We start from the raw sequence: 15,543 nt of genomic DNA on the forward strand, positions 1-15,543 counted from the left end.
TCCCTCCCTCCCTCCCTCCCTGTAGAGCAGAAATGCAGCAGAGCTTGATCTGACTTGTCCTTGCTGCTGGAAGTGTTTTCTTGCTCCTCGGAACTTATTTGGGTGCCACACTCACGCTGTGATATGGCCGTTTCTGTTTCTCTCCAGATTCTGGGGCTCATCATGCTCGCAGCAATCCTCCTGCAGACCATCGCAGTTGCCGTCAGTTTTGTGTACTTCAACAAAGTTCTGAGCACGGTGAGATATGCCTTTTGTCTTCCTCTTTAATCTAATAGATAATGATATAATCAAACTGACTGCCATTTTACAGGGGAAAGGGGAGATTTGACATTATTTTAATGATGATAAGTTGACTTAATTTACAACACAGAGCGTCATAGTGAGCTACCATTCATTTTACAGGGATACCACACAAGTGACACAATTTCAAGAGTCTCCATACGAATATAGGAATGTGACATTAGAAGTGTCACCTTGAACTCCCCATTTAGTACCCCGGAGATTAATATGTAGCCTAAGCCTTAAAACAGTAACTATTATCATATAAATTATACCATGAAGTGCTCTTTATATAGAATAATATTCTACTTCCTGTTCCTTAAAGGACTACACGTCGCATGATTAATAATTATATGTAAAAAGTACAAGTTATTCAAAAGTTTCTGCCATTTTTAACACTGGACAATGAGAGAGAGGAGACGTTTGGGAGAGTAGATAACAGAAAACAATGGCAGGAAATTAGACTAGTTAGGACTATGGGGTTGTTGACACCCATAAGCAACATATTTTACATTTGAGCAGACACTATGATAAATAGAAAAAGCTGATAGGTCTGGTGCTGAGCTCTGATTGGCTCGGCCACAATAAGACCACTTAAGAGTTAATTGGTGTTAATTAGTTAATTGGCACCCACCTGTAGTAGTTTTGCTTAATAACCAAGGGACTATATTACTCTGACGAAGAATGTTTTTAATTAGTGAACATTAAACATATTTATTGAAATCATGTTTTCATTGTAATGACTGTGTTGCAACCATAGTCAAAGCCACATGAAACTATGCTTTGCAGTAATTAGCTGAACATGTTTTGCACATTCAAAACCAAACGTGTTGGTTTGTGATTTAAAAAAAACAGTTTGTTGTACCTCTTTTATGTTGACAGATGCAGGAGAGTTTCTCCCGCAGTAGCGTGTCCTGTCTGATCAACGCAAATCTGCGCTCTGAAGTCGAAGATTCAGCCGAGGACAAGAAGAGGGACCCCTGCTGGCAAGTCACGCAACAGCTCCACTACCACATAGAGAAGGTTTTTAATTTTTATTTTTACATCTAACTACAATTTGTGTTCCCTGATTACGAAATGACATGTGCGGGAAAGTTATTTTTATTATAATCAAGATGCCAGTGGCCACATTTTACTAGACTTTCCACACCGTACATTCTGACTTATCATGTATTTCTACATCACATGCAGTTACTCAGACACCACTGATTTGGAACTGGAAAAATTATGTAACTCGACATCTCTTCTAAATAACACTGATTCACCCGAAGGGCAATACTGCTATTACAGGTCAAGATGACTTATTTGTTGACTCAAAAGAAGAACGGCATGTTTCATGAGGGTAACAAGGTCCCTAGTGTTTCTCATTTAGATTTAAAGATCTCTAAAAGGCATAATAACTTAACTTGCTGCCTATTTAGTCTCTTTTTCTTTCTGTCTCTCTGGGTGTTTTTCTTTCAGACGATGGCTGACAGATTGCAGAAGGAGATATCTACTGCTATGAAAAGTGAGAACAATGCCTCCATTGACGACCAGTTGCTTCTAATAAGAGTAAAGTATGTCTTTTTCCACAAAAAAAATGTCTTGTATGTGTTTCTTATCAGCCTTTGGTTTCACAGATAAGCTGACGGGAGTGTTACCATTCCTTAGCCCGGGGGTCCCTCTCCCTAAAGTTGCTGCCCATGTGACCGGTATCATCTCGCCCACAGAGCCTCCAACAGCAGATGGTGAGGATCCTTTATTGTAGTACAGGAGTAATATCCAGTGTGTACATCAAGTACAGTCATGGAAAGCATAACTGATATCTTGAACACATGACTTGAGTGGTTTCCGTGACGCGTATTCACAGTACTCGCACACCTGTGTGTACGGTGTTGCTTCACCCATATTTTTCCAGGGCCAGTGCTGAGGAATGTGCTTCAAGGCTTCCCAGGCTGCTCTCGGATTCAGTAACCTCTTCATCCCTACGTGTTTGTCAGGACCTGCAGATGTGCAGCTGCTTTTTCCTTGTCAAAATATCCTGTAGTGGTCTTTGTGACCAGGCAATGTCCCAATTACTCTTAGTCCAGATCTTCAACTAACATGCAGTCAGAATCTTTAGAAATTGGTGAATTTATTTCTAATTCTTCTGCACGTTTTGGCTTATAAGCTTGGGTAGGTAACATTGGTGAAGCCAGCAAGAGTAAGATGAAAATGATCCAACTGAAAAACCCAACCCAATGTTTCCAACTCTTTTCCAATGTAAGTAGCGAGGAGCACTAGCTTCAAACGTCGCTACAAGTTGGCAACACTGATCCCTTCAGGCCTTCCTCCAAAGCCCTCCAATTTTTAGCGTAAACATATCATAATGAACGCAAACAACGAACATGGCTATTGTTAGTACTCACAACTGTCAAGCTAGCAGCTTGTGGAAGACTCCGGTGACGTGCAATGTGCGCCCGGGGATGTGTGTGTGTGTGTGTGTGAGGTAGGCAGGTCGGCTTATTACAGTCCTGCGACAGCTACAGATACGTTTCAAGGAATAAACAAACAAAAAGAAATTCTCAAAAAACATTACACTGGCTTTAAAGGAACAATCTGCTAAGGTTCTATATTTTCCTTTTTTTAATGTAAAGAAATCCCATGAAATGATTAAAACCAGCAGTGAACTGATGCTACTAACAAGTGTTGTCCATGTAGCCTGAAAACTATTCAAACGCATCGATGGACCACACTACTGCACTGGGTGACATGTTTCTTCATTATTAAAAACGAGTCGATCCCACACACACACACACACACACGCACGCACAGCACGCACAGCACACACGCACACACACACACGCACACACACACACACACACGCACACACACACACACACCATCCTGCTGATGTAAATACTCATTAGTGCACCAAATGTGTATTAAACTGCAGTCCCCAAGAGATGCACAATTTATTCCTGTTGGAGAGAAGTTTGCTAAAAAGATTATTGTGCCTTTTTTTTATAAAAGAAAAAAAAAAAGTATAAAATGATAGCCTGTTCTTCAAGATTTATTCCTGTAATTGGAAAAATGTGCTGACAGAATGGAAAAATTGAAAGTAATAAAAGACAGACTAACACATTGTTGTTTCTTGTATTTTCGTGGGATTTGTTGACAATAATTAAAAAGAAAAGTATAAAATATAACATAAGCATTATCCTAAATATATGTATAAATGTCATAAAATGTCATTCTTTACACACGTACACATTACTCAGGGTGGATGTCAACTGTTCCTGCCTTCTTTTTAACATTTCAAATGGTCTGTGAGCACATCTGTAAGCATTATTTACACACATTTTCTTTTAACATTTGTTTCTTGTTTGAATAGCTGTGAGTGGTTATACTCGTAACACTCTGTAAACCTCAAATGATCATGCATCATAGTAAATGGACTTAATTAGTGTGTGTGTGTGTGTGTGTGTGTGTGTGTGTGTGTGTGTGTTTATGTGCTCTTCCAGTCCCTCGGAGCAGAAGGGGGTACCTGGGGGAGCGAATCAGAGCGTGGGAAGGCCATAGAGGTCTGTCCTTCCTGCAGAACATGGAGCTGAGGGGAGGAGAGCTGCTGGTGCCCAGAGCAGGTCTCTACTACATCTATGGCCAGACCTACTTCAGACTGCCCTCCACAGGGGAGACAGATGGGGAGGCAAAAGAGGAGGAAGGAGCACAGCTTATCCAGTATATCTACAAGAAGGTTAGACTTTGTGCACCCTATTAATCGATTGACATGAAAAAAACAAGAAAAGATCCGAGCAACTGCTACTTCAGCTTCTGTGCCGACTGAATATAAAGTATATAAATTCCAATTTGATAAAAGTGAAACAAAGTCTATTTATTGTTGGATATGATATTTTACGCGTCAACTCTCAAACCTCAAATGAGTGTCCTTGAATGCACCAAAAGCAAACAAGATCAATTGAAGATGGTGTCATGCGTGCGAATCAATTTTATATATATTTATATATATTAATATATATGTGTATGTGTGTGTGTGTGTGTGTATATATATGTGTATATATATATGTATATATATATATATATATATATATATATATATATATATGTGTGTATATATATATTTTTTTAATATATTTTTATATATATATATATATATATACATATAAAAAATATATTTTCTTCAAAAACATATTTGCTTTATCTACAAACAATTTCGTGACCCCCCTACAGTACTTCATTGAAGACCTATGTATTAGACTATAACGTGCACAAGTTTATGCGAGGGTATGTCAATGATCTTGTTTTTGTGATTTGACCCACAGATGAGTTCCTACACGGTGCCCATCCTGCTGATGAAATCCTCCCGGAGTGCCTGCTGGCCTCGGGGTCAAGAGCCTGGTCTCTTCTCGCTGCATCAGGCCGGTACTGCCTTTCTACAGCCGGCTGACCGCCTCTTCATCACCGTTAGCAATGCCAGCGCCATGGAGATGGACGGGAGGGCGAGCTACTTTGGGGCCTTCCTCGTCGGCTAAAGAGAGAAAACATTCCGGGTTGAAGTGTCCGGGACTGGGATGACTTGATATAGACTTCGACAAAAGTGAACCCAAATGTCAGGGGTTTGCTGTATAATAGCAGCTGCTAGAGGGTACAGGATTGAGGAAGAAGACTGAGGAGTGGAAAGGATTTCTTCAGGACCATGGAGCTGTAAGGATATGAGGAAACAGAGCTGCAGTGGCAAACTCTCAGCTGCCAGAAGGAGGAAGAGCCATTGCTGTGCATTTACTCCAGCAGATACCCTTAAACCTAACACAGGTTATTGATTCTGTTTTTCAGGCTAGTTAACAGGATGTACCGTGTGACAACATGGATTATGTGGTGCTTTCAGAATAGAGGAGGCCTTTGGAGAAGTACAATACAAGCAGATTAAAAGTTGTGCTCATGTGTGGATGACTTGTATTGAGGACAGAGAGCTGTTTTGCTTGCAGGTCAAGTTGTCATCGTCAGGATATGACCGTGCGATTGGGAACACAACACTTGTCTTCTATGAAAAATAAGTATCAAAAAATGCCAATGAATCTTCTGTTTACAGTACTTTTGGTTGAATTTCCTCTTTGTGCGAAGTCTTGTTATAAATGTATCGCGTGACACAGATCAAGATGTCCTGCGGGCTTGAAGAGAAGCACTGATCGAGTATGAATGGACTGAGTATTAAGTGTTTTCTGACACATTAACGCTTCTATATCCAATGGATACCAATAAACATTTTGTAATGCTGGTTAAATTCATTTACAAATGGTTGCTATAAAGATTAAATGTAAAAATATTTACCCACGTGGTCCATTATTTTAAGGTTTTTCCTCAAACTTACTCTTCATTGAATGGGAAATGAGATAATTAACAGTATTAAAGAGTCACATTTCCTATTACACTTACACGATTACACAAATCTCCATCCTCTGCTGCGTTTCACGGTCCGTTACAGGTTGAGCCGCTGTCTGCACGAGCAAACTTGAGTCAAATGTCCCTCTGCACAAAAAAAAAAAGAAACAAAACTGAAAAAGTAAAAAACTATCATTTAATTCATGTTGTATTACATGTTTCCATATAATGGCAGTGAATGTTTCAGCAATAATAAGAGTCACTCCTCAAACAAGAGTTTTTACATAAAAACAAAAAAAACAATACCAAAAAACTAATCAGGGTTCAAGTAATGCCCAAAAGAAATACATTTTGAAACATACACACGCGCAGGAAGATAGATCATATTTGCTGATCATACTGTAATCCACCTGCTACTTCCTGGTCTATGAGTTTGAGAACCAAGGTGTTAGTTTGGTCAGCCTGAATCCTCCCGCTCTCTCCTTCAGTCTCTTTTTGGTCACCATAACTGGACTGACAAACATGTTGTAGTTACAGCTGCGACAGTAAACACAAACACAGACAATATGCAGCCTCTCGAGTTATAGGAGGGCTTTCAAGGTGCTTTAACCGAAACACAAAAAAAAAAGACAGTTGGTACCAAATCTCTAACACTTGGTATCAAAAATAGTTTCTGAGTTGGTCTCTAATCAGTCGGGACACTACAACTGGGGGAGTGGGGTGGGGGAATGCACACGCAGAGGATATTTTTGTCTTGGTAATGACAATCTATGGCTTCAGTTTATCTAAACACACGCACTTCATGTACAATCCCATAATCAAACCATAACGGTGTAATATTTTTACAAGACGGTCAGTTATAGTCTATATAAATGGCAATACTGTAAACAACTGCATGTGTGCACAAAAGCTGGGAGGCTCTTTGTTGGTGCTCCTATTGCTATGGTAACCAAGAATGGTTTTTGTTGTAATTTGGCCAATCAATCAGACTAAGTGCTTACAACCCACCATCCGCCTCCCCACTGACATTACAGTAAATCTCAGCAGGCGCATACACACTCGCATACACACTCACACACTCTTACACGCACAGAAAACCGTGTAGCCAGCCAAGTGCTTTGACATTATCTTGCTGCCTGTACAATGCCTGGCATCAGTCAAGTTCATTAAGACAAATTCATTATCGGCCGACAGTACTTGGATTGAGTGAGTCAATGAGATAGAAAAGGCATAGAGTCTTGTGTGGGACATAACTTCTCCATAGATTGGTTACAAGATTCATTCGCGATTAAGCTGTGAACACATATAGGGTTAAGGATTAGTAAGGGCCGTCCTGACACCAATTATGCATTTCTTAAACATACATGGAGTAATACTCACATATGGAAAATGCTGTGACAGGTGACTTGAGATATGATTATGCCGTTTTTGTTATCATTATGCACCAGAAATCACACGTGCGCACACTGAAATCTATAATGGTGCGCACACACTGACAAACACAAAACCTGGTATGGGTTCCTATTGCCTCTTACAGTATGTCTGTGATCTATGAACAAAAAGCACCTCTGGAGTACAGAACAGCCTTGGAACCGAGTATAAGTGATTAACTACAGACAGGCAACAATACACACCGGCACACAGGCACAATACAGGAGGCTTTGGCACACCCATGCTAGTCTTACTACTCAGCATTTTCCGACACAGAAGAAGAGCAGGTTACAGAACAGGACAGACCCATAGCTGCCTTAGATTGCCTCCCCTCTGAAAGGGGGGGAAGGTACAGGTTGTCTGACAGACACAATGATCAGCCGTCACATTCAATCAGCATCAAGCCGTCTGTTTTTTTTTGGAGTCCCAGCCTCTCATCCAATCAGCAGCTCCAGGCTGTCCTCGTAGTTGGGCTCTTGCGGGGGGCTGGGGGACAGGAAGGCCGTGGTTACAGGGGTCCCCGTTGCTGTGGCGACATTGAGGAGGGTGTTAGTGCGGATGCTGGTGGTTGCCGGGTTGCGGAGAGCCGCGGCCGCAGTGATGCTGGTGAGGTTGATGCCGAGTGTGAGCCGCGTCTGCTCCAAGGCTTTCTCTGGCACGGCGAAGGCCTCTAGCTTCTTCTCCCCGTTGGCCATGTAGGAGTTCTGGCAACCTCGACAGATACAATCCAAGCATGCCTGAGAAAGATGACACGGAACATTATCAGTCTACATACTACATACTAGATGCAGTTAGCCTCTAACCCACTGCATTCTAGAATTATTGTGCTGACAAGTTGGTCATATCTCACCTTGCGGTTTGAGTAGCATGGACAGCGTTGCCCCCTGCAGGTCAGCACAGATGGATTCTGGGTGGCCCTGCCACACTTACAGCCCTTCTTCTCCACTGGCTTCTTATATGGAGGCCTAACAGGCGCTGGGGGCACAAGGCAGCCTGACATCAACCGCTGGTCTTTGCTTCCGTCCTTGGTCTTAGAGCCTCCACCACTGCGGGCTTTCGCATGGGGCTTCTTGGGGCCCGCATCAACATGCTTCCTGGCACCTTTATTGTGGTTCGGCGCAGGGCGACTGGGCTTGGGAGGCGCCCCGTTGGGAAGGGACGAGTATGTGTGCGCTGGTACAGTTAAGGAGGGTGTAGGTGGATGCATGTACGGTGTCTGAGAGGGGTTTGGAGTGTGTAAATGTGAGGAGGGGCCCTGTAGGATGGAGGCGATAGGAAGGGGTTTCACCTTTTCCCTGTCACTCTCTGAGCGAGAACGTTTACGTTTAAGGCGGACTGGTGGGGGCTTGGAGGTCGGAGGAGGCTCGAAGGAGGATGTGTGTATGTGAGCACCATGACTTGTCACTGTGTTAGTCCTGTCTGTCTGAATCTGTGTGTAGTTGTGAGCTGCGTCCAGCTGTATGTACATTTGAGCGTGTGCTCTGTCCGTGGTTATGTGCGTGTGAGTGTGCATACGTTCTGGCTGTGTATGAGGAGAATCTCGACCGGGCTGAAGGGGATCCAAAGTCTGTAACACCTCCTCCACACTGAGGAGCAACACCTCCCCCTCCTCCAGCTCCCTGCTGCTAGATTCCCCATCCCTGAGTGAGCACACAGTGCCTGGAGTTGGGGCTAAATGTCCAGTGGTCAGACTCAGTTCCACACCACCACAACCAGTATTGGACACAGACAGGCCTGCCTGTGGCTGCTCCTCTACTAGCTCGCATACTTCCAGCTCAGGAGAAGAAGGCTCTAGGTCCTCCAGCACTTCTCCATTGCATTCCTGTGGTCCATTGGAACGGGGAGGGTCAGAGGAGGAGCTCTGGGGTACAGCTGAAAGCTCTGCAGGAGCAGGTGGTGCCTCTGTGGGGGTAAGGGACTCAGAGGCAGATGGAATCACATCTTCCGGTGCTAGGCTTAAGTCCTCTGTCTCTAGCTCCTCTTCGTGTGACATTACCACCTCCTCTAGCAATGCCATAACCTCTGAAGACCCTCCGTGATGGGTGCTGATTGACTGCAACAAGGGCGAATGAGTTACATAGAGGCAGAGCTTCCTGTAGCATTGCACCAGCAAAGAGAGCTGTTTGTTCTCCTGAAAGCAGGAATAGTCCTTACAGCGGCTGCATGACGGCCTTAACTGCATCTTCTGGCCTTTACAGCCCAAACAGACAAAATGCTGACACTCTGCATGTGTTGGGGAAATGGGATCCTGGAGCAGTTTACCTGTGACAGAGGAGAGAGGAGCCGTTAATCCACGCGTTCATCCACTTTGCACCTATGTGCAGCAACTATGGCACAATAAACTAGCTGGACTAGAGTCATTAAAGTAATCCCCATTCACCGTCATGCCTGTATAGAACCCGTTGTAATTAGCATTTGAACTGATTAATCTGGCAATTATTTTCTCAGTTAACAATTTGGTCGGTAAAAAAACAGCTTTCACAATTCAAATCAAATAGCATCTGATCAAGAGTCCAAAATAGATGCTGAATATTTTCTTTCAATTGATCAACTAATTGTTTCAGTACCAACTAATGCATTTCAAGCAGATAAGGGAAATTAATAAATGTAATGCCAATATCATGATCTGTGGCCAGTCTGGGATTTTAATTGTTTTTATACCTTAAATGTTGAGTGTTAAACTCCAATCTGCGTAATCATTATGTTCACATTACTGATTTTTAAAGCTTACATCACCAAACCTGTACTTGTGGTTCAATATTTCATGAAAGCAGAAATAATCATGCCAAAAACACCATCAGTCAGGACAGAAATATTGTCATATATCATTGTGTTAATCATATATGGTTGTGTCAAACCATCTCTATACGCAAGCTGTGCCAGTGTGGATATTCCACTATCTGAAGCGGAGTGAGTAAATAAAGCATGAATAGGAAACACATGGTTCTGCAGCAGAGCAGACACAACAACAGAGGAGTCATCTGTCTTGACAAGAGGACAGATGACTGGGGCTCAGCCTCGGTTGCTAAGGAGACCACGGTTGTGAGCACGACAAATCGTGTCAACTGCTGCGAGCACACGCACGCCCACGGACACTTCAGTCAATATGAATAGTAAGGTTATCAAACACTGATTCGTTTTAAGTAAACGGAAACTAATTTGCGGCACGAAAATGAGTATTCATCATGCAATGAAGTGACACAAAACAAGATGATAGAGAGTAATATGTATTGCTATTATAAACTGATATTTGCAGGATGCTTACCACAGACAAGGCATGCGAGGGACTGTCGGAAGAAGGGCATTAGCGTGTACATCTCTGCGAAGGTGTGAGGCTGCCGTGGGTCACACTGCAGCACGGCCCGGCTGGCGGACACGTACAGAGCGGTTGCATTAACGGGGTTCATAGCGGTGTACTCCGCAGCCTCAGGGAAACACGGCCCGGGCAAAAACAAAATCCAGCCACTCGCTGCGACGGAGCTAAAGATAGCCACGTCTCAGTGTGGATGGAGGAAATATAAACTGGCCTGGTGGAGCAACACTCAGCCACTCCAGTGTGTCAATGCAGGCACATGAATTAATAATAGACACAACAACAGACAACGAACATGCTGAAGCGGTTATCACTAAACGCGCAAGTTAGCTCGGCAGGCGGCGAGCTAAAGTTAGCATAACCGGTTAGTAGTAGATACTATTCACCAACAAGATCCTTCCAATCACAATTTAAGTTCCTGATAATTAGGACCAATTAGACCCTAGCTTATAATTACTCACATTATCCCTAACGCTGCCTAACAGCTAACACTGAACCAAATGATCAAACGATCCATGATCAAAAGGTTAGCATTATGAAGCTAGCGTTAGCTTACTAGATCAGCCAAACGTTTTACACGAGAGATGGTCGATGTTAGCCATAAAGCCTATTTACTATTCAACGATGTCTCCTAGTCGATGCCTAACTGGACGAAGAGCTGCTCCAAAGATCACACATTTGTTTGGTTAGCAATAAGCTAACATATCCCAGGCGCGCACTTGATGTAAACAAAGCTAACCAGCTTGCGTTAGCATGGCTAGCCAAATTAGCTAGCGAAAATTTAACCGTATCACTAACCCCCCTAGGGCCGCCTTATGCCTCCCGCGTAGGAGGGAAATGCAAGCTATAAATTGAAATTCTGCGATTCTGATACGTTTTACTATAATATTTGGCGAGCAGCGATCGAAACATAGCTAACTATCCGTTTTACAAATGCATCAATCATTCGATTTTCCACTTTTCCTCGCATCAACCCCTCTCGACAGACATGATCATCACGCGAGACTTCTCTTAGTTACCCTGGTTACCGTAGTGCACGGTAGCCACAGCACCTTCCCTGCCTCATTCACTTTTTCACTTAGTCTACTGTCATAAAAGACAACAATTTGACGTTGGAAAGTAGCAATTCATTCATTCATTCAAGAAGAAGGTGAGGAGAGTGTCTGGCATGATTAAAAAAAATAAAGATGGAACAAAGTACAATGAAGCCATATCATCAGCTTTTACCAGGTACATTAGAAAATAATAAATAAATGAAATTTTAAAATGAAAGAGGCAAAAACGAATTACTTCTTAGATACAAACTAATTTAATTATTGTACTGAAAACCATTGACTGCCTCTAAGCGGGTTTCTTTTTTCAAGACCAAGACTAAACTGCTTATAACCTCTCACTCATTCCAGAATTGGAGGACATTTCATGTCCCACATATAAAAAATCTAACAATCCATACCCAAAAAGCTAAACCATGTACTTGTTGTGTTAAATATACTTGTCTTGAGACAAAATGTATATAAAGTTGTAGAAAAAGTGGTTTCAAAATATCATTTAAAATATCAAATAGCTCTCGAACACCCCTAAAATGGCATTTTTCTCTTGTCCCAGCTTCTTGGTGACCAACTTGCATGTCAAATATAACATTTAAAATAGGGTTTCTATTTACTTTGTTTATATTATTCTATTGATATATGTCTCTTGTAATGGTTAAATGAATTTGTTAAATCATATATCTTTTTTAAATAACAGTAATTTTACACTGAATGTGTCCCACAACATACGCTCTACCCTGTTACTGAAACCTTTTTAGCTTGGCAGAGGAAGGGAAAAAACTGTTAGTCACATGACACCGAGGAAATGACATCAGCAAGTCATGTGCTACTACCATGGGTAGACCAAAGGTAAGTCCTCTCTTTTATTTTTAATATATTTCCAATCTTTCCACTCTTGAAGGAGTGTGGCACTCACACAAACGCAACCCTGTTACTCACATTATGAGACTAAAACTAATTAATTTCAATTGTATCTTTCTTTAGTTAAATATCTAAGTGTCCATTCCTTGACAGTAGCATTACATTGTGCAGCTAGCATTAATTCCTGAGGTAAAAGCTAACATTAGCATTGATTTGCAACCCTGTTACTATAATTAGAATAACATGGTTGACATACAGTAACAGGGTTGCATTTCCTTCAGTTTACTCTATTATTTATAGTACAATTTCATGTGTATGTATAATTTAGCATAATATAATGTTTTAAATTTATTACTGTATTTTCCCACAGTATGAATTTCCTTTTCTTTTATTGCCACCGGGTAGCGTAAGCATTTTAAGGTTGCAACTACTTACCATTTTCTTAACAATTATTAACTCAAAAAGAACAAATGTGTTTAAATCATGGTTAGATCAAGAGGTTAAAAGCCTTTTTTTAAATTGATTTCTACAGAGTTCTCGCACACCATTGAGCGCTGCTGAAAAGCAAAGGCGCTATCGTGCCAGGCGTGATGCTGATGTGCAGAGGAGACAGGAGTACTTGGTAAACGAGAAAGAGAAGTGGAGGAAAGATGTAGAAACAGGAAAGAAGAAAACGCAAAAAGACAAGAGTGAGAGAGAGCAGCGTGTCCATCGTAAAAAATGGAGAGAGGCACATAAGAGGAGTAATGCCAGGAAAGAGGCACTTGAGAGATTAAACGGAGCGAAATTAAACCTTGAGCTGCAGAAAGTAAATGATCAGTTGAGAAAAGCAGAACAGAGGGCAGAAAAATACAAAAATCACCTCCAACGACTGAAAAATAACAATCCATCTCCCAGAACAAAAGTCAACAAGTTGATTGGGAACCTCTCAGGTACATCCCTAAGAAGAACCTTATTGTTCCATAGAGCAGTGGCTGAGGAAGTACGTAACAAGTATGTTCATTCAAAAAGAGAGAGTGACAGACAAGTCATTGCAGGAATAGTCACCAGCAAGATAATAATGAAGTACAGGCTGCAGAGATTGGTGCAAGAAGTTTTGGGATTTTCAAGGAGGAGGACAAAATGTGCGACTGAAAATGTCTGCAGGTACCAAAAAAACAAGTGCTTCACCTTTGTTGCCACTGATGACCAGACAGAAGGCCCCATTCACAACACACCAGAAGAGGTGCAGTGGCACAGCCAAGAGGTTGTGGGCAAATGGTGTGCCCTGGTGTATGACAACATCATCTACCCAGGGATCATCACAGAGGTGAATGAGACCCACTGCCAGGTGAAATGTTTGCACAAAGTGGGGTCAAACCGTTTCTACTGGCCATTGAGGGATGATCTTCATTGGTATCCCTTACAAGATGTGCTGAGCCTTATTCCTCCCCCAGAGAACGTTACATCACGCCACATGGCTATTGCAAGGGAGGTATGGAATACTCTGGCATGCCACGGAAAGTGAATGTGTGCTGCAGCAGGGTGGGACATGTTCAATTTAGTTAATATTTGTCAGTTCATGACTATTTTTTAAAATGCTCATTAATCTTTAAGCACATTTGTTGTTGTGTTGACATGTTTGTTATGCATCATTGATACTCTTCCTGTTCATCCTTCATTGGAAAATGTATATAAAATATTATCAAACAACATTTCTGTGGTCCTGAGTATTTATTTGTCACATTTATGTCATGATCTGCAACCAAAAGTAACGTAGCCATTCAACCCTGTTACTAAATCATTTTCTATCAAAATAACCGTAAGTAATTTTTTCAGCTCACAAAAGTTTAAACTAATGTCGTTTTAATAGCTTGGTTAATTATATGTATTATGTATTTGAGAAAATATTTCAAATTGAATACTGAAATTGGTAAAAAGAAACGTGTGACAATTGAAAAGTTGGGCAAGATAGATTTAAAAAGCTGCTTAAATTAATATTGAACCAGTGTTATCCAAAACTACATGAGTATTTAATGTAAATGTGACTTTCTTTACTTAATAGGAAATAATTTTATTGAATATTTTTTTAAATACCCTTTTCTCCTTAATGAGTATGTTTGTTGACGCCTTCAGAAAGGTAATAATTCTACTTTATGTGTATTACTAGGTCATAGTGGTATTGTACTTGAGTGCATTATATTGAAAGGTGTTTCTAATATTGTGCCCCTCTCATGAATAGAAATGGGGTGGACAAAATATGGCAGATATAAATATAAATATAAATAAAGGCAGAATTTATGGCACAGTTGGTGTATTGAATCATAGATTATACAGCTGTTAATGTAAATTACCCAAATGCATTAGTGTATATGTCTGTGTGTTGCAGTATTGTAGTATGTGTATTATGCATACCCCCCAGCCCCGACCCATATAATGTAAATGTAAACGCATAAGGGACGGGTATATACATTCAGGAAATACATGTTTATTTAAAGTATGTATTACTTGTACAGACATTTTTATAAGATTTATGTATTTTATTTATTAGTTATTATCATCAATTTATTTGATGATGGATGAGTTGTGTGGTTTAAGTTTTAACTTGTTCGGCAGGTACAGCTGCGTCTCCATCTATCTCCCGTTCACTCTCATCCATATGTTTTTGTCTTCTTCTGTGTTATTGTTCCTGTTTTCTTCTTCTTCTGTGTGTTTACTGGCAGATAACGTATTTCAGCTAAAGTTAAACATAATACTGCCACCTGCTCTACCGGAGGCCACTTTACCGCTGTACACTTGTTTAAATTAGGCCTATTTCTATTTTTGAAAGGTTAAAAATACGGGATAATTACAGCGGGATAGAAGGAAAAATACAGGATGATCCCGGGAAAAACGGGAGGGTTGACAGGTATGGACTATTATGTGATGTGCATTTTATTGTATTCTCTATATTCGTAGTGATTTTATGAAACTAAAAGCTAGGGACAAGAGCTGAGCTCTGTGCTGCACATCAGTTTCATGCTCTGTGTGGAAACTATGTTAAATTGCATCATCCCTATAAAATAAAAATAAATTCCAAATCAAATACCTAATGAAGTATCTCTTATCAAAAAGTTATTGTTTCCTAAATGGCAGGGGTGAAAGTTGCCCCGTGTTAGGTGTGTCAGGCGGCCCTTACCGCCGGGTCCCAAACATAGACTGTATAAAATGAACTATACCGATCATGATCGTTGTATTCCCGTACATACTGTACAGGGTCAGGCAATATTGGTC

At 41.2% G+C, this 15,543-nt stretch overlaps 3 protein-coding genes across 3 annotated transcripts; 2 read left to right on the plus strand and 1 right to left on the minus strand.

Moving 5' to 3' along the window:
• Positions 1-5,581, plus strand: LOC115027364 (tumor necrosis factor ligand superfamily member 10-like). The gene is made up of 6 exons (XM_029460647.1): positions 1-237; positions 1,162-1,302; positions 1,741-1,786; positions 1,899-2,006; positions 3,762-3,994; positions 4,581-5,581. Exons 1-6 carry the CDS (start codon positions 124-126, stop codon positions 4,788-4,790), a joined length of 852 nt encoding a protein of 283 aa, XP_029316507.1. The 5' UTR covers positions 1-123; the 3' UTR covers positions 4,791-5,581.
• Positions 5,582-5,813: 232 nt separating this feature from the next.
• On the minus strand, positions 5,814-11,417 carry msl2a (MSL complex subunit 2a). Its single transcript, XM_029460223.1, has 3 exons — positions 10,334-11,417; positions 7,919-9,330; positions 5,814-7,805 (listed from the first exon to the last, which is right to left on the minus strand). Exons 1-3 carry the CDS (start codon positions 10,473-10,475, stop codon positions 7,503-7,505), a joined length of 1,857 nt encoding a protein of 618 aa, XP_029316083.1. The 5' UTR covers positions 10,476-11,417; the 3' UTR covers positions 5,814-7,502.
• Positions 11,418-12,202: 785 nt separating this feature from the next.
• On the plus strand, positions 12,203-13,979 carry LOC115027144 (uncharacterized). The gene is made up of 2 exons (XM_029460225.1): positions 12,203-12,279; positions 12,824-13,979. Exons 1-2 carry the CDS (start codon positions 12,265-12,267, stop codon positions 13,796-13,798), a joined length of 990 nt encoding a protein of 329 aa, XP_029316085.1. The 5' UTR covers positions 12,203-12,264; the 3' UTR covers positions 13,799-13,979.
• Positions 13,980-15,543: the final 1,564 nt, after the last annotated feature.

This window comes from Cottoperca gobio, chromosome 22, assembly GCF_900634415.1.
Source record: "Cottoperca gobio chromosome 22, fCotGob3.1, whole genome shotgun sequence".
NCBI lineage: Eukaryota > Metazoa > Chordata > Actinopteri > Perciformes > Bovichtidae > Cottoperca > Cottoperca gobio.